Raw genomic sequence first — 24,560 nt, forward strand, 5'->3', positions numbered from 1 at the left:
TGATTGAAACGTACAAGATTCTAAAGGGATTGGACAGGCTAGATGCAGGAAGATTGTTCCCGATGTTGCGGAAGTCCAGAACGAGGGGTCACAGTTTGAGGATAGAGGGGAAGCCTTTTAGGACCGAGATTAGGAAAAACTTCTTCACACAGAGAGTGGTGAATCTGTGGAATTCTCTGCCACAGGAAACAGTTGAGGCCAGTTCATTGGCTATATTTAAGAGGGAGTTAGATATGGCCCTTGTGGCTACGGGGGTCAGGGGGTATGGAGGGAAGGCTGGGGCGGTGTTCTGAGTTGGATGATCAGTCATGATCATAATAAATGGCGGTGCAGGCTCGAAGGGCCGAATGGCCTACTCCTGCACCTATTTTCTCTGTTTCTATGTTTCTAAAATAAATGTGGTATTTTAAAGCAGATTAAAAATATTACAAAACACGGTGTGTGTGTGTGTTTTTGCACACGAAAACAATCAACTGTGCTTAATCAATTTACAAATTCTCACAATCCCTGGACAGTGTTTCTTCCAATAGATTTCAATGGGCTCAATGGATTTGTACCAAGTTAAGCAGGCACTGGTCAAGTGGGTGGGTCTCTCAGAAAAAGTGGGAAGAAAAGGCAATAGAACAAATAATAGACATTAATCTCCTTTTTATTTAACTTAATTCATTAATATAAATGTATTTTAATTGTTTGTGTGCAAAGTGTTACTCAGTGTTAAAATAAATTTCTGTTTAGCAATGATGCTCACAAGGCAAGGCATTTAAGCTTTGAGAGTCAGTAAGCCTGAGATCAGGAGATAAATGGCTGTCATTGTGGGGATGGACCCTACAACAGACAGACTACTATGCTGGTCTTGTTTCATCAGCTAAGGGCCACCTTTCTAGTGGACGACTATGCCTGCAAGCACACTGTAAGAAAGAGCATACTGCAAGGGCAGGAGACCAGTGGGCTCAAAATTTACCCTTACCTCCAAGTAATCCATTAAAGCAATGCAGAATTGTACTGGAGACTCAGGACAGACTTGTAGTTGCCATATAAGTAGAGGTTGAGCTGACCATTTTTAAATAGAAGGGTGGGAGTGATAACTTGTACTCCACCGCCAATGCAAAATGTCCAAGGTATTTTAGAAGAATGGAGTACATTTTGCTGGGAGGACTGGAAGTTTGAATTACTCTTTTAAAAAAACACTATCCAAAGATTCGTGAACAACAGCCAGCAAAGTTTAAGGAATAAGTGGGGCCAAGGGCTGAGAATGCTCAGGAGATGAGAGATGGAAATCTGAGAAACATGGGATGGAATATGCATGCTGGGCCAGTTGATCACAATACTTCCAACTACATTGTGTACTGTTTTGTAACAGAAAGTAAATGGTCCAAATTGTGAATTCAGTTTAGCAAATTAATTCAGTAAGTGTTTCTTTATAAGCAGTAATACTTTCACTTGGAATTGTTAGAAGTTTATCCAGTATTGTAGACTGGAACTAGTAATTGCAATCTGACACCAAAGGTCTCTTGGGTTAGGTGCCTGAAATGTACTTGAATGTTGGGAAAGCAACTACTCCTCTCTGGCAGGACTTCAAGAAAGAGCTGTTTGACTAGGCATGTACTGCTGTTCAGATGACACTTTCAGAAGTTCCATGTTGTGTGACTGTAGTGATAATATTGACAACTTAGTTGATACCTTCAACAAAATGGGGTTTTGATCACTGTGACCCTGATACAGGACACCAGATTAAAGACCTTACACGTCTTAGAGATGCCGTAGTTGGTGGAGAGCATATGTACTCGTGTGTGTTCCTGTATGAGTTGGATGTGAGTCTGTTTTCCTCTTGATGTAGACTGTAACGCTGTGTTTCCTACCTCCTTATTTCACGCTCAGTTGCATATTTAGTGGATAGACGACTGAGTGGTGGAGCAGGTACCCATTTCCTGTTTCTTCGTAAACTATTCCATTGCTTGTGCTACAGCCTGTCTTTAATGTTTCAGCTCCATTCCTTTGCCATTGCATGCTGTCATTGACCTGTGCTCTCTACTCCATCTACAATTGTTCTCTTTCTCACTACGGCTTCCAACGGCCAATGCACATTTTTTTGCAAAATTTGGCTGTAACTATATATTGACCTGCAAATGAAATTTACTCACAATTGAGTTCTGGAAGGCATAAATACTCTTGTGTTTTCTTGCATTGTAATAAGTTTTTGATGTCTGGCATTACCCAGAACGCAGGATCCAACACCATGTTCCATGTATTCCATGACAATGACTAATAGATCTGTTGGAAATGAGGTAAAGAACCAATTGATTTTAGTGTGTCTCGTATAGTGAAGTCAGATGGGAGGGTGGGCATTGAAAACACATTTAATAAGTATCCTATTCCATTATCTTTACGTAGTTATTAAAACAGGAAATTACAAAATATCTATTATAGTGAAAAAATTTCCTGTGGGCCACCACAGTAGTGTGGCATTTAGCGTGATGTTATACTGCTTGGGCACTGGAGTTCAATTCTGATGTCCTCTGTATGTCCTTTCCATGAGTGCGTGGGTTTCCTCCCACCGTCCAAAGACGTACTGGTTGGAAGGTTAATTGGTCATTGTAAATTGTCCTGTGAGTTAAATAGGTGGGTTGCTGGATGGTGCTGATCGTTGGGCCAGTGCTCTGTGACGCTAAATAAATAAATTTAATAAGATTTGGCATCTCCTTCATATTGCACCAACACCTTACAGTGGGCGTGTTTTGAGATTTTTTTTAAAAATAGCAACCAAAGAAAGATTCACATTTTAGAAATGCAGTTGTACATTTCCTTGCCTCAGAATCTTCAAGTGAGCAGATTTTAAAATCTGCAAGTTAAGCCCTGACTTCTGTGCCCTGCCCAAAATTTCAATTTCTAATTGACAAAAGGTACCAAAGTGTTAATCAGTATTCTGTGCACCTTTTTAATATGGGAGTCAGATGTCTAAAGAATACACTATGTCAAAAAAAAGCACAGCAAGTTAGAAGAGAGTCTAATTTTTCAGGACCTAGCTTGAAGTAATTTCTGATGATTTCTATGCAGAGCAGGTTTCTGTATTCTTGCTCAGATACTGATAAGTATTGGTTGATGTTATGCTGGAGCTGGGTAGATTTTACAACCTTTGCAGGCTTTGACCTCAATCAGTGCTGCTGCAGCAGAAGCTGATTAGAGCAAGTGTTTACTTGCTCTATCTGCATTTGCTTCAGGAACCTATAATTAAAACCACACTCAATGCTAGTTATTTGACAATAAATATAAGGGTAATAACTTGATGGATTGTCCTCTGTGGCAAATTTAAGAAGCAAAATTTACAGTGAAATTTAAACTACGTATCTAACTGATTACACCACAGAAGATGACTGTAGGTCAATGTTGAGCTGTGATGGTCCTCAGCTTCCTTATCACTTGGGAGCATTGTAGTGACAGTATATGACAATTTGAATTGAATGAGAACATACACAGCAGACAGCCTTTACCTCTAAAATTGTTCGTTTATTAGAAATTGAATTGTCAACATTTATAATATTCTGCCTTTGTTTTTGCGTGAATTTTCTCCTTGGTGAATTTGATTGATGAAGGTTAAGCTGTGAGAAGAGATCATGTTACACTTTGAAATGTTACAGAGAACAGGTCTAGACAAGACAGAGCTAATGAAGTATAATGGGTATATGAGGGGATCAATGTATTCACTTAAAGTAACTTGGTCCACAAGATCAGAAATTAAAAGTAATTATAAAAAAACACCATGTGATTTGTGGAATCAAAAATGGGTTCAAGCCACATGGACTTTAGCTGTAAATCAAATGTCAGAAGGAAAGAATTGCCTTTCAAATTTCACCCTTTCTTATAGTCAGCCTGAAGCCATGGAAAAGATCCTGACTGAATTTCTTATTGTCTGACATGCTTGGGAGAAGTAATTCTTATTAAATTGTACTGTACTTCAACTATCTTGGCACAATAGTGACATATGTGCTAATAATACCGAAGTCAAGGATTATACTACCAAGAATCAGAAGTTCTACTTATCCAGAGCTGAAAAGCAGGTGGAAAGTCTGAGAAATGTGAAATATTCAGGGCAGATCTGCTGGGCTGGGCTTGATGCAAGATAACAGCTCCGTCCTTTGTTTTGCTTTGATCACAAGAAAGATGGAAACCCGAGACAATTTCAGCTGCTCATAGGATCATCTAGTCAAGTTGGTTACAAACAGGGAACCGAGGCAGTGAATAGAAAACTTCCCTCTCTGCCCTAGTGGGAAATAGGAAAGGGTTGGAGAGCTGTAACAGCTATTCCATTGTTACATAGATACTAGAGGCGAAGGTAGGTGTCACTGCTTGCTTGCTGGCTGGCTAGCTAATAACATGCACATAGCCACCCTGGCCGCTCCCTGCTCTCAGCCGAGGAATGGACTTGGATATGAGTCTAGATCTGAAATTGCATGTGAAAGCTGTGAAAGAGTATCATCTTCCGCATGATGGACCATGAGAAGTCAAATGCATGACTATTTCATACCATTCCAAATGGCATGTCATAATTGTGCTTTCCTATAGGCAGATTATGTAAAGTATGATATCAGTGCTCACAGGGGATACACATTATTTCCTACTAACCACTGAACAAACCCCCTCCCCCTGTGACTGTCCTTGGTATCAGAGCATCAGTAAAAATTGTTCCAGACTGCTGCGTCAGAAACATTTTGCAATTAAAATGGCTTTGCTGATTTTGGTTGAACTCATGGATTGATTAAGTAAGGTAATGAATTATACTGTCTCTGTTTTTCCAACACAGTGGCCTCTGCAAGTATGACACGACTGGCTCGTTCACGCACAGCCTCGCTGACCAGTGCCAGCTCAGTAGATGGGCAACGTCCACGTATCTGCACCCAAACCAACAGCAGTGACAGTATGGGCCAGGTCACTCAGAATATGTCGCACACCATGGAGGTGTCATGCTAAAAGGTGATGGGAGGTTAGAAAAAGCAGCATGGCTGACCCCTACCCACTCTGTAGGGTGATTATTCCTTACTAGTTTTGGTACGGGGCAGTGTAAACAAAGCCTAGAGATTGCTCCATTACTTCGCTGTAGCAGTCTGCAGTTTCCTAGCCTAACAAATAAAGGCTGCCCACTGCTTATTTTTCTTGCATGAGTTGCAATCATCGTGAAAATTTACTTTGGTAAATGTAGCTACCCGAGCCTTTCCGATCTGTTAGCAGGCTTTTACGCGATTGGTTTTATTTTTGCCGGTCAGTCAGTGCCATGGTCCATATTAGGGGACTGTGCCGATGCAATAGTAATCTTGTGTTCAATTATTTTAACGTGTGCTAAGGGAAAGCATCAATTTTTATGTTGTTTTAAATGTGAAGGCATTTCCAAACATTGGTGTGTTAAATAATTGTCCTAGATAGCCTGTTCTTTATGCTTTCTGTAACACAGGATACAAAAGAGCTGCTCTGGTTACTGTAGATATAGTGAATCTGGTTCCACTACTTAATGTTTTGTAGATAATTCTGTTTCCATCCCCAACTTCAACTGCAGTTTGGGCAAATGATAAAATGAAGAGTCGAAAAATTGCTGGGAGTCTCTTTCAGATCTTGTGACAAACGTACCATTATCGAAACTTTTTTTGTATAACAGATCCTTCGATGTTGCTGTTATTGATCTGATACCTGACCGCAGCTGTGGCTACCCAATTAATAATTCATTCACTTAATGTAACTAATAAATGTTTATTGAAAATAAAGTCGGTGTTAAAACCTGCCTTGTTTTGGTAGATAATTTCACATATTCTGCTATGATTTTATCTTATTGGCATTGTTACATATGTTGGACTGACAACAGCAGACTCTGTTAGCTTTTGTGATATTTATTCAAATAAAATTTGCATGCCGATTTCCAGTTCTATTCTACTGAGAGTACATCACGACAACTTCTACCATGTATTATCACTGATATAGTGGCCTGGGTTCAATTCTGACCTGCAGTTGCTGCCACTGTGGAGTCTGTTTTCTTCCTGTGACCATCCAGATTTTTTTCATGTACTTTGGTTTCTCCCATATCCTAAAGACAGGCAGGTCATTAGGTTAATTGATCATTGCACATTTACCCCGGGTGTGTTAGTGTTTTGAGAAAACTGATAGGAATGTGGAAAGAATAAAATGGATGTTTGATGGTCAGTGCAGGCTAGTTTCATGCTCTATGACTAACTGCAAACTTCCATTAAAACGCTAGTGCTGGAACTACCCTGTAAAAATTATATTGTGACATACTGTATAATGAGTGTCGCAAAGAGTCTGATGGCGCCTTGACATTTTCTGTGATGATGTAATAGTCACGGGTTTGAAGCGCTCAATAATGCAATGTGCCATAATCACTACTTCTGAACATGCGAAGTATCTTACAACTACCATGACTTCTTTCCCCACCGAACTGTCTCTGTCATATGAAGAATCCGGTTAATCTTTCAAAAAAAAAAGCCAGAAGGAATAGTATTGCACAAAATTACTTACGATGAATGCTATTTTTAGCAAAATGTTTCTCCATTGTTCATGTATAAATAACTTAACCTTGGGTCTGCTGATTAGTTTTAGGGTTAACTCAAAGTTTTTTTAATTCATCAGTTGGCCCTAAGTCATCTCAAAGGGTGTCTGGATACAGACTATTGAATGTTCATCCCATAATTGAAGTATTGGTCTTCATTAAGCTTAAGTATTCAAATATGAGGGTTAGTAAGGGTATCAAAGATTATGGGGTTGAGCCATGATCAATGGCAGAGCAGATGCAGTGGGCTAAATAGCATAACTCTGCTCCTATGGTCTTATAGACAAGAAAATCTTTGACTTTAGCCTATTTATAAATTGCCTTCCATGTATGGATAATGTTCCAAAGCACCTTCCTAGCAAGCTGGTGCCTTTGAGTATGAACAGTTCTCTCCTTTGTAATTTGAAGCAATAGGTATTCTTGTGCAAATCTGTTGAGGGATAAACATTGGGAAATAAGAATACCCTTGCTCTTCATTTAAATTGTGCTAGGGCATCTTCAGTCCATCTGTCATGGAAACATGGTCTTGGATAAATCCAGAGGTTTAAACTGCTCCTCAGAACTTCACTAAAGTATCAGCATAGGTTATTGGCGAACTTGAGCTTATGAATTGAGAACAGGAGACCCAGATATGGCAATAGCACAGCCACAAACTCTACAGTAGGAGCTATACATAATATTATTGACCACTGCTTGACTAAGAGTTAAATTACAAATGTATTTAGCCATGATTACCTTTATCTTTATATTATTCTTTATCTAGGACTGTTTTGCTTGGTGCAGCCTAGACTCTTAATCATTTACAATCCTATTTTCCATATTTTATCTGCAGTCTCCCAAGTTCACCTTCCACAAACTTTAAATCTGTTACTAATATCTGCCCATTACCTTTATATTGGTTCTCAATTCTTGATTAATTGATTAAACCCTCATGCATGTTTATACCTCTTACACAGTCCAATTCTAAGATTAACTTTATTTATCACACATATCAAAACATACAGTGAAATGTGTTGTTTGCATCAAATCAAATCAGTAAATATTGTGCTGGGCAACCTGCAGGTGTTTCCATGCTTTTGGAGCCAACATAGTATGCCCACAATTCACTAACCGTAACATATGTCTTTGGACTGTGGGAGGAAATTGGAGCACACAGTGGAAACCCATGTGATCACAGGCAGAATGTATAATCTCCTTACAGGCAGCCGCAGGAATTGACCTACTGGCTGGCATTGTGAATCGAGTGCTAACAACAATGGTACCATGCCACCTATCTATCTTCTGAGCTGCTTGATCAACCAAATGTGGAGTCCTCCCTCAATTCTAAAATGGGTGGCAACAAGTTCTCTTCCTGCCCTTGACCTTGATGCTAGCTAGTGATCCTTGACAGCAACTTGAATTTCCTTTCATTTTGAATAATTATTGATATCATTCAAGTGGCCAAATATTCACAACTTTTCATGTGCAGGAATTTTTCCTCATCTCAGTTCTAAATAAGAAATCCAAAATTGTGTGTTTATAACCCTGACAGCTAGATTCTCAAGACAGACATTCAACTTCTCAATATCTATTGTCAAATCTTCTTAAAATATACAGGTTAAAAAAAATGAAAAGTACAAATAAGGGTCCATCCTAAACATGCTACATAGTCATACCACACAAATAAGTTCTTTCATTCTGGGGAATTATCTCCAAATCAAGTCCTTCCTTTGACAGGGATCAAAACTAAAGAGGGCAGTTAAAATTAGGTAGGAATATAGTGAGGAAGCTCGGTTGATCCAGGAATTTGTTATAAATTAACAAGTTCAGATAAATATGGGCTGTTAAAGGGTAATATAATGCAATAGGTTAATGGCCTGGGAGAATTCAAAAAGCATCATGGAATAGAGGAGTATTTTAGCTGATGGGCAAGACCATTGAAATTACAGGTGAATGTTGGACATACCGAAATCAACACTAATCGATTCGAATTATGAGAATTTCTGTAAAGGAGGTTTAATGTATGGTATTTGGGATTCTGCAGGCCAATACAAAATACTCGTAGTATTAATTTACTTCAATTCAAAATGCTTCAAAGAGTTTGTACAAAGAATATGACTAATTCAGAAACAAAATGACTAACTTCAGTAATTCTGGAAAGATCTGATGTTTTGTAACTCTATCAATATAATTTCTTCCTGAAAAGCAATATATTCATCTTCACAAGAGCTGTATATCAGTGTTGCCATCTACTGTTTCAGAGGCATATAACATAAAGGTCATACTTAGCTAGAATTTTTAGGTTGAAAGCTGGTCCGCTGACACTGATCACAGGAGTCCTCTACTCTTGATTTATCCGCAGTTAGCTCATTAGTGGTAAAAGAGGTACAAAGTAAATCTACATTTAGTGATACATCTTAAATCTTAGTACCCTTTCGAGACAGTTCACTTACATACTTTGCTCACTGATCTAGTGATATCTGAAACTATGGACAATCCTGGACATCCAGCTGGATCTGCCCATGCTGGCTCAGAGATGATACACGCTCAATTCAGCACATTTGTGTGGCCTCTGTGTTCTTCCTCTTCATGAACGAACTCTTGCTCTTCTGTCTGCTTGGTCATTGGCTTCTGACCTTTTCAGGATAAGGTGCTACCAGCACGAATGATTTTGAAAAGTGCATTGACATTATTATTTTTTATGGCATCTCTGCATGCAGAGACCACCTGAGTCTTGGGCTTCCCAACTAAAAGACAAGATAGAAAAATAGTCAGAAAATTCAGTGTCATCAATCTACAAAGCTCCATCTTGGGCGGTAGCTTACAAAGAACCCAGGACATTTTCAGGGAGCGGTGTCTCAAAAAGCCAGCGTCCATTACTAAAGACCTCCAGCACCCAGGGCATGCCCTTTTCTCACTGTTACTATCAGGTAGGAGATACAGAAGCCTGAAGGCACACACTCAGCAATTCAGGAACAGCTTCTTCCCCTCTGCCATCCGATTCTTGAATGGACTTTGAAGCTTCGGACACTACCTCACTTTTTAAAAAATATACAGTATTGCAGTTTTTGCAAATTTTTAATAACTTATTCAATATACATAATTGATTTACTTGTTTATTATGTTTTATTTTTATTATTTTTTCTCTCTGCTAGATTATGTACTGCATTGAACTGCTGCTAAGTTAACAAATTTCATGTCACATGCCAGTGATAATAAACCTGATTCTGATTAATTGTAACCAATTTAATAATTTCACAGAAAAGAGTCCAAGGATTTTAAAAAAATTATACAGAGGCATCAGTGGAAAGTCTAGCATTTTTGTCTGATCTTATTTACTTATCATCAAAGGGATAATATGGTGGTATTCGTACTGTTGAACTATTCTGGTTAAGGCACTCTCACAGTGTTCCAGGATTTGAAGCCAACAATATTGGAGGAACATTCATCTATTTCCAAGTTAGGATTGTGTGATATGAAACCCGGTGATGTTTCTGAGCCCTAGGTGGTATCGATCATGAATTTCAGGGGTACTACTGAAGCAGTTTTAAAATTTTTCATCTGAAAAGCAAAATTAACAGCCACCTTCTTTAACTCCCTCAATACCTTCTCCATCTTCATGTCAAACACAAGTATGGACTTCTCAGTCACTGATAATGACATAAACTGCTCTGCTGCATCATATATCCAAAGGTACTTAGAGGTCTGTGATTATATATACAAACCCCTAACATTGATGGTAGACTCATCACTATCAACATCTAGACAATGCACAGAAGTGATTAGGAAGGCTAATAGAATGTTGGGCTATATAATCCATTCAGTGAAGCTTAAGTCTACAGATGTTCTCTTTAAGCTATATAATGCACTTGTGAGGCCACACCTTGAGTACTGTGTACAATTTGGGTCTCCATATTTTTTTGAGGGATGTGAAGGCACTGAGAGAGTTCAGAGAAGGGTGATGAAACTCATTCCAGGTCTGCAGGGTATGAACTTTGAAGAAAGATGGAAAGAATTAAATCTTTCTAGCTTAAGGAGATGTAGAATACGAAGAGACATGATAGAAGTGATCAAAATTATAAGAGATATAAGTAAAGTGGATGTCAGCTGCAACTTCAAAATTAATCCATCAACGAGGACATGGGGCCATAGGTGCAGACTGGTTTAAGGAAGATTTCAGACTAACATCAGAAAGCATTTCTTTACACAGCGAGCTGTGAACACATGGAACAAACTACCTAGTTGTGTAGTTGAGAGTAGTACCTTAGAGACTTTAAAATCTAAACTCGATAGTTATTTCAACACACTATAGCAATTTGATAAACTTTGTTGGGCTGAATGGCCTGTTCTTGTCAAAAAAAAAACTATTGAATGTCCTAATTTGTTTCCATCCTTTTCCCACCAAGGTTCGAACTCCTGCCACCCAGCCAAGTAAGAATCAATCTTTCCACAACTTGCCTCTTGCAGAATCAGAATCAGGTTTATTACCACAGTCATGTGTTGTGAAATCTGTTAACTTAGCAGCAACAGTACAACACAATACATAATATAGGAAAAAAATGACAGTAGGATATCTATGTATATTGAATGGATTAAAAATAGTGCAAAAACAGACATAATATATATTTTAAAAGGGGGAAAAAAGTGAGGTAGTGTTCACCGGTTGAATATCCATTTAGGAATTGTATGGCCGAGGGGAAGAAGCTGTTCCTGAATCGCTGAGTGTGTGCCTTCAAGGCTTCTGTGCCTCATTGCTAATGGTAGCAATGAGAAGAGGCATTCCCCTGGGTGGTGGGAGTCCTTAATAATGGACATCTTCTTTCTGAGGCACCACTCCTTGAAGATGTCTTGGATACTACAGATGCTAACTCCCTTTCCACCAATGACCAACTTCCAGAGATTCAACGAGCGTTGGGAGCAGACCACTTCGACGAAGTTACTTGCAGGTCAGCGAAGTTTGTATAAAAGGAGAGCTTCATGGGCATTCAGACATTCCAGAGGTCTAATCAGTGTCGGGACCAGAGCACTGCGAATTAAATAAAAGTACAGAAGGGACAAGTGGGGCAGCCATTGTTGGGAATAGGTCAGCGGCGAGAGTAGGAGCATCAGGCTTTGACTTGAAACTTCAACGAGAAGAGACTGAGCTCAAAGAAACAGGTTAGGAGATTTGGTCTTGGTTGCTTATTGTACAGTGCAGGCAGGATTGCAGATATGGCAGTGGAATGCTCCTCCTGTAGGTCTGTTAGTCTGCCTGATGAATACACCTGAGGGAAGCGCAGCCAACTCCAGCTCATGAAAGATCACATTAAAGAGCTGGAATTGAAGTTAGATGAATTTAGGATCATCCGGGAGGCACAGCAATCGATAGATATGACTTTTGAACAGGTGGTTACACCCAGAGTGCAGATGGGTGAACACCGAGAGAGGTAAAGGGAGAAGGAAGTCAGTGTAAGGTCCCCCTGTGGCCATTCTCCTCAGCAACAGGTATACCCCTTTGGATACTTCTGAGGGGGATGACCTAACTGGGCAAGGAAGCAGCAGCCAGACCAATTGCACTGTGGTGGGTTCTGAGACTCAGAAGGGTAGCGTGAAATCAGATGGAACAATAGTCATAGGGGACTCGATAGTTAGGGGGAACAGTTAGGTGATTCCTCGGTAGCAAAAGAGACGCCAGGATAGCCTGTTGCCTCCCGGGTGCTAGGGTCCAGGATTTCTCTGAGCGTTAGCAGGATATTCCTGAAGGGGAGGGTGAGCAGCTGGAGGTCATGAGACATGTAACAAGATGACCCCCTTACTATTGAGTCCCTTATCACAACTGCCCTCCTCTTCCTTTCCCTACCCTTCTGAGCCACAGGGCTGGACTCTGTGCCGGAGGCACGGCCACTGTCGCTTTCCCCGGGTAAGCTGTCCCCCCCAACAGTACTCAAACAGGAGTACCTATTGTTAAGGGGCACAGCCACTGGGGTACTCTCTATTACCTGACTCTTCCCCTTCTCCCTCCTAACCGTGACCCACTTGTCTGCCTCCCGTGGCCCCGGTGTGACCACCTGCCTGTAACTCCTCTCTATCAACTCCTCACTCTTCCTGACCAGACGGAGGTCATCGAGCTGCAGCTCCAGTTCCGTAATGCGGTCCCTTAGGAGCTGCATCTCGATGCACTTGGCGCAGATGTAGACGTCTGGGAGGCTTGGAGACTCCAGGGCCTCCCACATCCGACACCGAGAACAACAAACTGCCCTGATACTCATACTGCCCCTCTCCTCAAATAACAACAGAAAATGAATACCAAACCTTCCTCGCCTCGCCCGTTTCCGCCTAAGCCCGTTGAGCCGAAGCCCTTAAGTCTTCACTTTGCTCCCGGCTCACTCCGCCGCCCGCAAACTCCGCTGCCCGCTGTATGAGGCTCTGTTCCTTTTAAATCTGCCCCGCTGCACTGCCCGACGTCACACGCCTGCGCAGTCCCGTAACAAGGTGGATGAATTGAAAGTGCAGATTGTTATTAATGATTACGATATAGTTGGGATCACAGAGACATGGCTCCAGGGTGACCAAGGATGGGAGCTCAACATTCAGGGATATTCAATATTCAGGAGGGATAGACATGAAAGAAAAGGAGGTGGGGTGGCGTTGCTGGTTAAAGATGAGATTAACGCAATAGAAAGGAAGGACATTAGCCGGGAAGATGAGGAATCGATATGGGTAGAGCTGCATAACACTAAGGGGCAGAAAACGCTGCTGGGAGTTGTGTACAGGCCACCTAACAGTAGTAGTGAGGTCGGAGATGGTATTAAATAGGAAATTAGAAATGTGTGCAATAAAGGAACAGCAGTTATAATGGGTGACTTCAATCTACATGTAGATTGGGTGAACCAAATTGGTAAAGGTGCCGAGGAAGAGGATTTCTTGGAATGTATGCGGGATGGTTTTTTGAACCAACATGTTGAGGAACCAACTAGAGAGCAGGCTATTCTAGACTGGGTTTTGAGCAATGAGGAAGGGTTAATTAGCAATCTTGTGGTGAGAGGCCCCTTGGGTAAGAGTGACCATAATATGGTGGAATTCTTCATTAAGATGGAGAGTGACATAGTTAATTCAGAAACAAAGGTTCTGAACTTAAAGAGGGGTAACTTTGAAGGTACGAGACGTGAATTAGCTAAGATAGACTGGCAAATGACACTTAAAGGATTGACGGCGGATATGCAATGGCAAGCATTTAAAGATCGCATGGATGAACTACAACAATTGTTCATCCCAGTTTGACAAAAGAATAAATCAAGGAAGGTAGTGCACCCGTGGCTGACAAGAGAAATTAGGGATAGTGTCAATTCCAAAGAAGAAGCATACAAATTAGCCAGAAAAAGTGGCTCACCTGAGGACTGGGAGAAATTCAGAGTTCAGCAGAGGAGGACAAAGGGCTTAGTTAGGAAGGGGAAAAAAGATTATGAGAGAAAACTGGCAGGGAACATAAAAACTGACTGTAAAAGCTTTTATAGATATGTAAAAAGGAAAAGACTGGTAAAGACAAATGTAGGTCCCCTACAGACAGAAACAGGTGAATTGATTATGGGGAGCAAGGACATGGCAGACCAATTGAATAATTACTTTGGTTCTGTCTTCACTAAGGAGGACATAAATAATCTTCCAGAAATAGTAGGGGACAGAGGGTCCAGTGAGATGGAGGAACTGAGCAAAATACATGTTAGTATGGAAGTGGTGTTAGGTAAATTGAAGGGATTAAAGGCAGATAAATCCCTAGGGCCAGGTGGTCTGCATCCCAGAGTGCTTAAGGAAGTAGCCCAAGAAATAGTGGATGCATTAGTGATAATTTTTCAAAACTCGTTAGATTCTGGACTAGTTCCTGAGGATTGGAGGGTGGCTAATGTAACCCCACCTTTTAAAAAAGGAGGGAGAGAGAAACCAGGGAATTATAGACTGGTTAGCCCAACGTCGGTGGTGGGGTAACTGCTGGAGTCAGTTATCAAAGATGTGATAACAGCACATTTGGAAAGCGGTGAAATCATTGGATAAAGTCAGCATGGATTTGTGAAAGGAAAATCATGTCTGACAAATCTCACAGAATTTTTTGAGGATGTAACTAGTAGAGTGTATAGGGGAGAACCAGTGGATGTGGTATATTTGGATTTTCAAAAGGCTTTTGACAAGGTCCCACACAGGAGATTAGTGTACAAACTTAAAGCACATGGTATTGGGGGTAAGGTATTGATGTGGATAGAGAATTGGTTAGCAGACGGGAAGCAAAGAGTGGGAATAAACGGGACCTTTTCAGAATGGCAGGCGGTGACTAGTGGGGTGCCGCAAGGCTCAGTGCTCGAACCCCAGTTGTTTACAATATATATTAATGACTTGGATGAGGGAATTAAATGCAGCATCTCCAAGTTTGCGGATGACACGAAGCTGGGTGGCAGTGTTAGCTGTGAGGAGGATGCTAAGAGGATGCAGGGTGAGTTGGATAGGTTGGGTGAGTGGGCAAATTCATGGCAGATGCAATTTAATGTGGATAAATGTGAAGTTATCCACTTTGGTGGCAAAAATAGGAAAACAGATTATTATCTGAATGGTGGCCGATTAGGAAAAGGGGAGGTGCAACGAAACCTGGGTGTCATTATACACCAGTCATTGAAAGTGGGCATGCAGGTACAGCAGGCGGTGAAAAAGGCAAGTGGTATGCTGGCATTCATAGCAAGAAGATTCGAGTACAAGAGCAGGGAGGTACTACTGCAGTTGTACAAGGCCTTGGTGAGACCACACCTGGAGTATTGTGTGCGGTTTTGGTTCCCTAATCTGAGGAAAGACATCCTTGCCATAGAGGGAGTACAGAGAAGGTTCACCAGATTAATTCCTGGGATGGCAGGACTTTCATATGAAGAAAGACTGGATGAACTGGGCTTGTACTCACTGGAATTTAGAAGATTGAGGGGGGATCTGATTGAAACGTATAAAATCCTAAAGGGATTGGACAGGCTAGATGCAGGAAGATTGTTCCCGATGTTGGGGAAGTCCAGAACGAGGAGTCACAGTTTGAGGATAAAGGGGAAGCCTTTTAGGACTGAGATTAGGAAAAACTTCTTCACACAATGAGTGGTGAATCTGTGGAATTCTCTGCCACAGGAAACAGTTGAGGCCAGTTCATTGGCTATATTTAAGAGGGAGTTAGATATGGCCCTTGTGGCTACGGGGATCAGGGGGGAGGGAAGGCTGGTGCAGGGTTCTGAGTTGGATGATCAGCCATGATCATAATAAATGGCGGTGCAGGCTCGAAGGGCCAAATGGCCTACTCCTGCACCTATTTTCTATGTTTCTATGTTGGTACCAATGACATGGCAGGAGAGGGGTAGAGGTCCTGCAGAGTAAATATAGTGAGTTAGGAAGGAGACTGAAGAGCAGGATCTCCAAGGTGGTAATCTCCAGATTACTCCCAGTGCCACGAACCAGTGAAGGTCAGAACAGGAAGATAGCGCAGATGAATGAGTGGCTGAGGAGATGGTGCAGGGGGCAGGGCTTCAAGTTCTTGGATCAATGGAACTTTTTCTGGGGAAGGGGTGACCTGTACAAGTGAGATGGGTTGCACCTGAACTGGAGGGGAACCGACATCCTGGGACGGAGGTTTGCTAATGCTATTGGGGAGAGTTTAAACTAGATTTGCCGGGGGGGGGGGGGGGACCGAAGTGAAGAGGCAGAGGATGGGGTGGTTGACACACAAGTAATGACAGCTTGTAGGGAGTTTGTGAGGAAGGATAGGCAGATGTTAGAACAAAGATGCACTCAGTCAGATGGTTTGAGATGTGTCTATTTTAATGCAAGGAGTATCATAAACAAGGTGGATGAACTTGGAGCATGGATCAATATGTGGAACTATGACGTTGTGGCCATTACAGAGACTTAGATGTCTCAGGAGCAGGAATGGCTGTTGAGCGTGCCAGGCTTTAGACATTTCAAAAAGGACAGGGAAGGAGGCAAAAGAGTTGGGGGAGTGGCACTGCTAATCAGGGATAGTACCACGGCTGCAGAAAAGGAGAAAGTCACAGAGGGATTATCTGCTGAGTCAGTGTGGGTGGAAGTCAGAAACAGGAAGGGGGCAATAACTCTATTGGGTGCTTTTTACAGACCCCCCCCCCCCCCAGGAGTAAAAGAGACATCAAGGAGCAGATAGGGAGGCAGATTCTGGAACAGTGCAATAATAATAATAGGGTTGTTGTGATGGATCATTTTAACTTTCCTAATATTGACTGGCATCTCCTTACAGCAAGGGGTTTAGATGGGGTGGAATTTGTTAGGTGTGTTCAAGAAGGTTTCCTAATGCAATAAGTAGATAAGCCAACTACAGGAGAGGCTGTACTTCATCTGATATTGGGAAATGAACCTAATCAGGTGTCATATCTCTTGGTGAGAGAGCATTTTGGAGGTAGTGATCACAATTCTTATCTTCTTTACCATGGCACTAGAGAGGGGTAGGAGCAGACAATTTGGGAAAACATTTAATTGGGGTAGGAGGAATATGATGCTATTACGCAGGAACCTGGGAACATAAATTGTGAGCAGATGTTCTTAGGGAAATGCACGGCAGAAATGTAGCAAATGTTCAGGAAACATTTGCATGGTGTTTTGCATAGGTATGTTCCATTGAGGCAGGGAAACTATGGTAGGGTTAAAGAACCATGGTGTACAAAAGATGTAGAAAATCTACTTAAGAAGAAGAAATGCTTAGGAAAGGTTCAAAAAACTAGGTGCTGTTACAGCTCTAGAAAATTACAAGGGTGCCAGGTACAGTTCTGGTCACCTCACTACAGGAAGGATGTGGATACTATAGAGAGAGTGCAGAGGAGATTTACAAGGATGTTGCCTGGATTGGAGAGCGTACCTTGTGAGAAAAGGTTGAGTGAACTTAGCCTTTTCTCCTTGGAGCGACGGAGAATGAGAATTGACCTGATAAGAGCTGTATATGATGACGAGAGGTGTATATGATGATGGCATAATTTAAGGTGCTTGGAAGCAATACAAGGGGGTAAGTTTTTCACACAGAGGGTGGTGGGTGTGTGGAATGCACTGCCAGTGACGGTAGTAGAGAGAGATACATTAGGGTCTTTTAAGAGACTCAAATGGATACATGGAGCTTAGGAAAATAGAGGGCTATGCGGTAGGGAAATTCTAGGCAGTTTCTAGTTTATTGATTAGCACTTCAATAATGCAAAATATTTAGATGGGGTGGAATTGATAGATGTGCCCAGTAAGGATTCTTGACACAGTATATGGACAGGCCAACTAGAGTACCACTGGATGTGGTACTTGGCAATCAACCTGGTCAGGTGACAGCTCTTTCAGTGGGTGGGACAGTGACCACAAATCCCTGATCTTTACCATAGCCTTGGACAGAGAAGAAGTAGGCAGTATGGTAAAGCATTTAATTGGGAGAGGGTGAAATATGATGTTATTGGACGGGAACTTGAGAGCATAAATTGGGAATGGATCTATTCAGGGAAATGCACTATGGAAATTTGGAGATTGTTTAGGGAGCACTTCCATGGGATTCCAGATTGATTTGCCCCATTAAGGCAGGGAAAGGATGATAGGGTGATGAAACCATGGTTGACAAGAGATGTGGCACATCTAGGCAAGAAGAAAAAAGCATACATAAGATTTAGGAATCAAGGATCAAACAGGCTATTGACAGTTACTAGGTAGCCAGGAAGGACCTTAGGAGTGGACTTAAGTGAACAAGAAGGGGATGTGAGAAGGCCTTGGTGAGTAGAATTAAGGAAAACCTCAAAGCATTCAACGTACGCAAAGAACAAGTGGATGACTAGAGTCAGGGTAGGACCAATCAGGGATAAAAGAGGAAACATGCCTGGACTTGGAGAAGGCAAGGAAGGTCCTTAATGAATACTTTGCTTCAGTAGTCACCAGTGAGAGAGATCTTGACAAACCTGAGGTCAGTATAGAACAGGTTGATATGCAGGACCATATCAATGTTAAGAAAGACAACGTGCTAGAACCTTGTAAAACTTAGGATAGATAAGTTCCTGGGGCTGGACATGTTAAACCGCAAATTACTACTGGAAGCGAGGGAAAAGATTTCTGCACCTTTAACGACGATCTTTGCATCCTCACTAGCTACAGTAGTGCCATAGGATTGGAGCTTGGCAAATGTTATTCCTTTGTTCAAGAAAGACAACAAAAATAATTCTGGGAATCATAGACCGGTCTTACGTCTGTTGTGGGCAAACTATTGGAGAGGATTCTTAGAGACATTTGGAGAAGCATATTCTTTTTAGATGTAGAAGAAAGCTTTGTGGGGCAGGTCATGCCTCATGATCCTGATTGAATTCTTTGAGGAAGTGACAAAACATATTAATGACAACAGAGCAGTGAATGTGTTGTATGTGGATTTTAGTAAGGCATTACTTGAAATATTCTGAAGATGGAATCTAGTCTCCATCAAAAGTCTCCATTTTCTGACCATCAAGCCATCCTTCCCTCTGGTAAGAGTTCAAAACTCAAGAGGCATTTTAGAACTTGGTGTTGATCCTGAGCTGAGGTTACACTGGCACTGCTAAAACTCTCCGTATCTGATGATGAAACTTAATCCATGGACTTGCTATCAATATCCCTGACCATTTAAATGCAATCCTTCAAGAGTATGGAGTCAAAGAGCAATGCAAATCTGTCGGCCTCAATAAATCCATGCCGACCCAGCTAGCCCCAATTTCCTGTGTTCGACTTATATCCCTTTAAGCCTGGCTTCTCAACGTATCTATCCAAGTGCTTCTTAAACGATATCATTGTACCTGCCACAACAGTTCTTCTGGTTGCTCATTCCATACACTCACCACTCTGTGCATGGAAAAAGCTGCCCCTCAGGTCCCTTTTAAATCTTTCCTCTCTCACCTTAAAAACAATGCGCCCTTGTTTTGGTTTGTCTTCCTTGGTTGTAGAGAAAAGACTGTTTACCATCCATCTTAACCATGCCTCTCATAATTTTAAATTCTCCCATAAGGACACCCCTCATTCTCCTATGTTCCAAGGAATAAAGACTTAGCCTGACCAACATTTGTAGATAAATCAGGCCATCTTGTCCTAACAACGTCCTTGTAAATCTTTCTTGCACTCTCTCCAGTTTAACCACATCTTTTCTATGTTAGGGTGACCAAAACTGCACACAATACTCCAAGCCTTAGCAATTCCTATACAATATAATGTCCCAACTCCTATTCACTCAACACAGTTATTCAATTCTTTATTGAAATGTTTAAAAATGACAAAAATTCATTCTGAACAACACTTAAAACTTCTCACAAGCAATCGCCATTACAGTAAATGTTCAGTCAGTCAATAACAGCACTTTACATACGCTCTGAGCCACTCACTGCCGATCATGCTCTCTGCCTCCTCCATGTGTGTAAACATTTTTGCTCCCTCACCAATTTATTCCTTTTCATCCAGTTAGAGTTACAAAATACACATGGAATAAGATGTTAACTGTCCTGTGCTATCACCAGTGGGATCATCAGTTGATCTGCCACCTGTCTTCAGGAGTTTCGGCCCGCTTATGATCAAGACTCCCTCAAGGTGGTGGGCCAGCAGTGCTAAAGCACCACCTCCCACTGGTGAGCTTAAAAACTTGGCATCTGCCTCTATCAGATTTGTTGGTCACTTCCAACCAACAGATAGACACCTGAAGAGCAGACTATGCAACTACTGAAGGGTTTGCAAAAGATGTATACACTGTCTGACTATCCGCCCCTCTGGACATACTTGGTCCACACCCATGCTGATCCTTTCTCTGCTGCCTCAGCTACAGCCCTGCTGGTTGACTTGATCTCTCTTCTAGTGAAGCCAAGGTCACGCAGCCACTTCTTGGGAGTGAACGCAATAAACCTACGGCAGCCTACTTTGAATGGATAGCATGAGACCTTCCACCCTCTGTCCCTGCACTCTGATCTTAATTCTGCATACTTGGTTAACTTGTGCTCATGGGCTCCATCCATATTGTCTTCCCAGGGGACTGTAAGTTCACCAATAACCACTTCTCTACTTCTCAGACCATACGATTATATCTGGATGCAATGGTGTGAAAGCTATTTGCTCTGGGAAACTGCCTTTCCCTTCCAGGTCAGCCTTGACACACCAATCATTGGCTGAAGAAAGTATGCTTGATTGTGGGCCTGCCCTGTACACCCTTGACTTGGAGCCTTCTTTCACAAATGATATGTGATGTTCTGTGCAGCATGGGGCATGAGATAAGTTGTGCTGCAGCACTCTCTGCTCAACTGCTTCTGTTACAACTTTGAGAATGTTGTTATGTCTCCAAGTGTACATGCCGCTGGAAAGATTGACTCTGCATGCACTCAAGATATGTTGAAGTGTTCCCTTCTCGCCACAAGCAGCACACCTATCTGTCTTATCTTCATACCAGGTGCTGAGGTTGGCAGGTGTTGGGAGCAGATCGTACGCTGCTCTGCATAGAAAAGAAATGCGGAGCGGTTCCATCTGCCACAGAACATTCCAAGATAGATGTCGTTGTTCAACACTTTCCCACCGTGTCCAAGCCCCTTGTTTGGGCAGGCCAGCTGTTTTAGTTAACCTCTTCTCCTCTTCTACCTCTCGTATTTCTTGTGTTACAAGCTCACGGCGCTCCTTACCTGTAGAAGATGACCACTACTTGTGGGTTGTCCATCCAAGTCCCTGGCCGCCTAGCTGGATAGCCCCAACTGTCTCCTTGTGCTTCAATCTGGACTCTGCCTCATAACTGCTACACGGGCTGACCACTTCCTGCCTGATCTCACATCCGGCTGGGTGTTCTTGATGACGGGGTCTTTTGGAGTCTCGAAGCATCAAGAATGATCTTACCTTGGCTACCTTGACCTCCTCAACAAGGGATAATATCTGAAGAACAACCTGCAACTTCCAGTGAGGGTAGTACATCGAAGATGTCTAGGAAAAGCATTAGCGTGGCTGTGAAACTGCAAGTGATATGGCATTCGAAAGCTGGTGAGCGTCAGGTTGATGTTAAAGGGTTCCTGCATTCTCATAGTGAAAGCCTTAATGACGAAGAGCTATGAGAATTGGCAGAGCAACGCATTCTGGGTGAATCTGACGACATGGATGAAGAGGAAACATCAGCAAGAAACCTCAGCACAAAATCCCTCAGCACTAGCATCACCACGATCACACAAATCATGGACCAGTCATCGATAATGACCCTGACTGGGAGCAAAGCAATAAGGCAAACAGAGGAGTTCTCAGCATGATTTCCTGCTTCCGAGAACTGCTTCATGAGAGGAAACTTAAGAAAAGGCACTCAGATCTCGACACTTACTTGAAGAAGAAGCCAAAGTTAGAGGAGGACCCCCAGCCTGCTGCCTCCTCTAAGGTGTAACCACCAACCGCTTCCCTCTGCTGCTGCTGCGATGTGTTGCTGCTCCTCTGATGTTCAGGTTAGGCCTATTTGCATGTTTGTTACTCAATGAATTATTGTTTATATATAACATATCATATATCTCAGGTTTGATTTTTTTTTTTAAATCAGGCACACATGTCCATTTACATAATGTTATAATGACCCTGCATAGCACTGATTTATATAGCACTCCACCTCCAAGGAACACATCCTCAGCGTTAATCAGGGTCTGAGTGTACTCAGCACCCTAACTGATGAAGAATTGCGTGCTCAGTGTCTTGTTTATCCATCAGTTATTTTTATGATCACGTCAAAGACAAAGTCAAATTTATTATCAAAGTACTTAATAATCAAAGTATGTCACTATATACCACCTTGAGATTTATTCACTGTAAACCTCATCGTACCATGCTCTAACCCACCTCGTAGGTGTCCAGCCCTCTGGATCGCCTGATTTACTGCTCGTAGACAGCTTAGAAGCTCTGTGTGATTGTTACAGCGAATCTTGTAACCATTTATCAAATCTCGATTTAAGTCATTTAGTTCCATGTATCCCTTCTTCATGTTCGTCCTAAATGGAGAAAAGAGAAAAAGATTATGAAAATAACGTGTTTCAGAATTGAAAAGGATCAGCATGATTTGAAAGGCATTCTCCTTTGGTTATTTCTAAGAAAGCTCACTCTTTCCTTTCTTCTTTCTATCCTCAATAATTTTTCCTCTTGCTTTGTATTCTGATTCCATGTCCTCATTTTTTAAAATGTTGAATACACTGAATTCAATTTCCCTCTGCGACCCTTAGATTGTACGATCTGCACATTACCCATGTCAGGGATTAATAATTTAGTAAAGGGCATCTCATTACACTTCTGGAGCATGGACATTAACCGGTGTGGCTGCCTTTACTACCCTTTTTGAACCCTTGCTGCTGTTTGGTGAAAATATACTGTAAGTGGTATTAAGTAGGGTGTACCACATTCCAGAATTTGGACAAAACAGCAAGCACTCTAGAATAAAGCGAAACAAAAGGCTGGCATATTTCTGTGACACTGGGGTATAACTGATCAGCAGTTAAGGTAGATATTTATGTCATAAACAAATTGAAGAAATAAAGGGTCTGATGGGATAAATAATTCTGATCATGGGGAAATTACTAGGTGGGATTCCCCATATCAAATCGTTGTTTCTTTTCATCCCTATGTAAAAACAAATTTCAAACAATATGAATGTAGGGAAATGAGTACAGTGGAAAACATTATTTGTTTTAGGAATTTAATTAGGTAATCTGTTTAAAGAAAAAAGCAATTGCAGATTCAATTTAATTCTCCCAAATGTAAAGAAATATTTAGTGTGCATAAAGTACTGACAGAATCATGTAATGAAGCATGTCGCAGAAGAGTCCTGAGCAGCAACAGATTTGCCACTTTATTGTTAAGTAAAGGTTTGAACAATGAATTAAGGATGATGATACAAACCCAGAACATAGACAAATCAGTTTACCAAAGTTGAAACGTCGAAATATATACAGCACATATACAGTCTATTTTTCTCTCATATTATTTGAAGAAATTAAGGAGAATGAAATGATTAAAAATGATTCATAGTGTAAAGGGTAAAAGATTAAGAAACTCAAATGCTGAAATTTCGATTTCCATTTATATAGTGCCTTTAACAGAGGATTGTTCCACAATTCAATGGCTCAAATGCTTTTTGACTTTCATACTTGATCAAAAACAACTCTTATTTTAAGTGTTTCCTGTTCCTGCAGGAATGGCTAGGATAAAGGGAATATCTCTTACTCGGTGAGGCAGAAATGGCTAGGATAAAGGGAATATCTCTTACTCAGTGAGGCAGGGTTGCGCAGATGATCTCAATGTTTGCAGCATATGTCCTTTGGCCTATGATTCTGTACCATCTCTAAGATCAATCAAACCATTCCCTCTTACATAGCCCTCCATTTTTTTGTATCATCCCTGTGCCTATTTAAGAGTCTCTTAAATGTTCCTAATTAATCTGCCTCCACCAATACCTTTGACAGGACATTCCATACATGTACTATCCTCTGTACAAAAAAAATTTAACTCTAACATCCTCTCGCCCCCATACCTTCCATCAATTAACTTAAAATTATACTCCCTTGCAATGGCTATTTTCACCCTGGGATAAGTATCTAGCATCCAATCAATCTATACCTCTTACCATCTTGTACACCTCTGTCAAATCACCTGTCATCCTTCTTTGCTCCAAAGTTCACTCAACCTATCCTCATAAAACATGCTCTCCATTCCAGGCAGCATATAGGTAAATCTCCTCTGTACCTCCCTAAAGCTCCCACATCCTTCCTACAATGATGAAACCAGAACTGAACACAATATGCCAAAAAGTCTTACGAGGGCTTATATAGCTCCATCATTACCTTAGGCTCTTGAACTCAATCCCACGACTAATGCATGCCAACACACCTAATGCCTCTTAACAATCCTATTAACTTACAATCAACTTTTAGGGATCTATGGACATGCATCCCAAAAATCTTTTCTTCCTCCACATTCAGAATTCTGCATTAAGTCTGAATTCTGGATTCAAATTCAACCTATCAAAGTGAATCATTTACACTTTTCT

General features: G+C 41.4%; 2 protein-coding genes across 5 annotated transcripts in view; one reads left to right on the forward strand and one right to left on the reverse strand.

The window, feature by feature from the left end:
• The window catches only part of ndrg4 (NDRG family member 4), a 240,336-nt gene extending 234,569 nt beyond the window's left edge, over positions 1–5,767 (forward strand). For both annotated transcript variants that reach the window (XM_072279374.1, XM_072279373.1), the window contains exon 14: positions 4,799–5,767. In XM_072279374.1, the coding sequence (XP_072135475.1) occupies positions 4,799–4,965 (167 nt within the window). In that variant the 3' untranslated portion in view covers positions 4,966–5,767. The remainder of the gene's footprint in view (positions 1–4,798) is intronic.
• The window catches only part of bbs2 (Bardet-Biedl syndrome 2), a 171,141-nt gene that overhangs the window by 42,677 nt on the left and 103,904 nt on the right, over positions 1–24,560 (reverse strand). For 2 of the 3 annotated variants that reach the window (XM_072279368.1, XM_072279371.1), the window contains 2 exons: positions 22,364–22,512; positions 8,527–9,273 (listed from right to left, as the gene is read on the reverse strand). In XM_072279368.1, coding sequence (XP_072135469.1) covers positions 9,167–9,273; positions 22,364–22,512 — 256 coding nt within the window. In that variant the 3' untranslated portion in view covers positions 8,527–9,166. Of the gene's footprint in view, positions 1–8,526; positions 9,274–22,363; positions 22,513–24,560 lie in introns of those variants that run through there. The other variant, XM_072279369.1, reaches the window with a different exon arrangement.

Source organism: Mobula birostris, chromosome 15 (genome assembly GCF_030028105.1).
Source record: "Mobula birostris isolate sMobBir1 chromosome 15, sMobBir1.hap1, whole genome shotgun sequence".
Lineage (NCBI taxonomy): Eukaryota > Metazoa > Chordata > Chondrichthyes > Myliobatiformes > Myliobatidae > Mobula > Mobula birostris.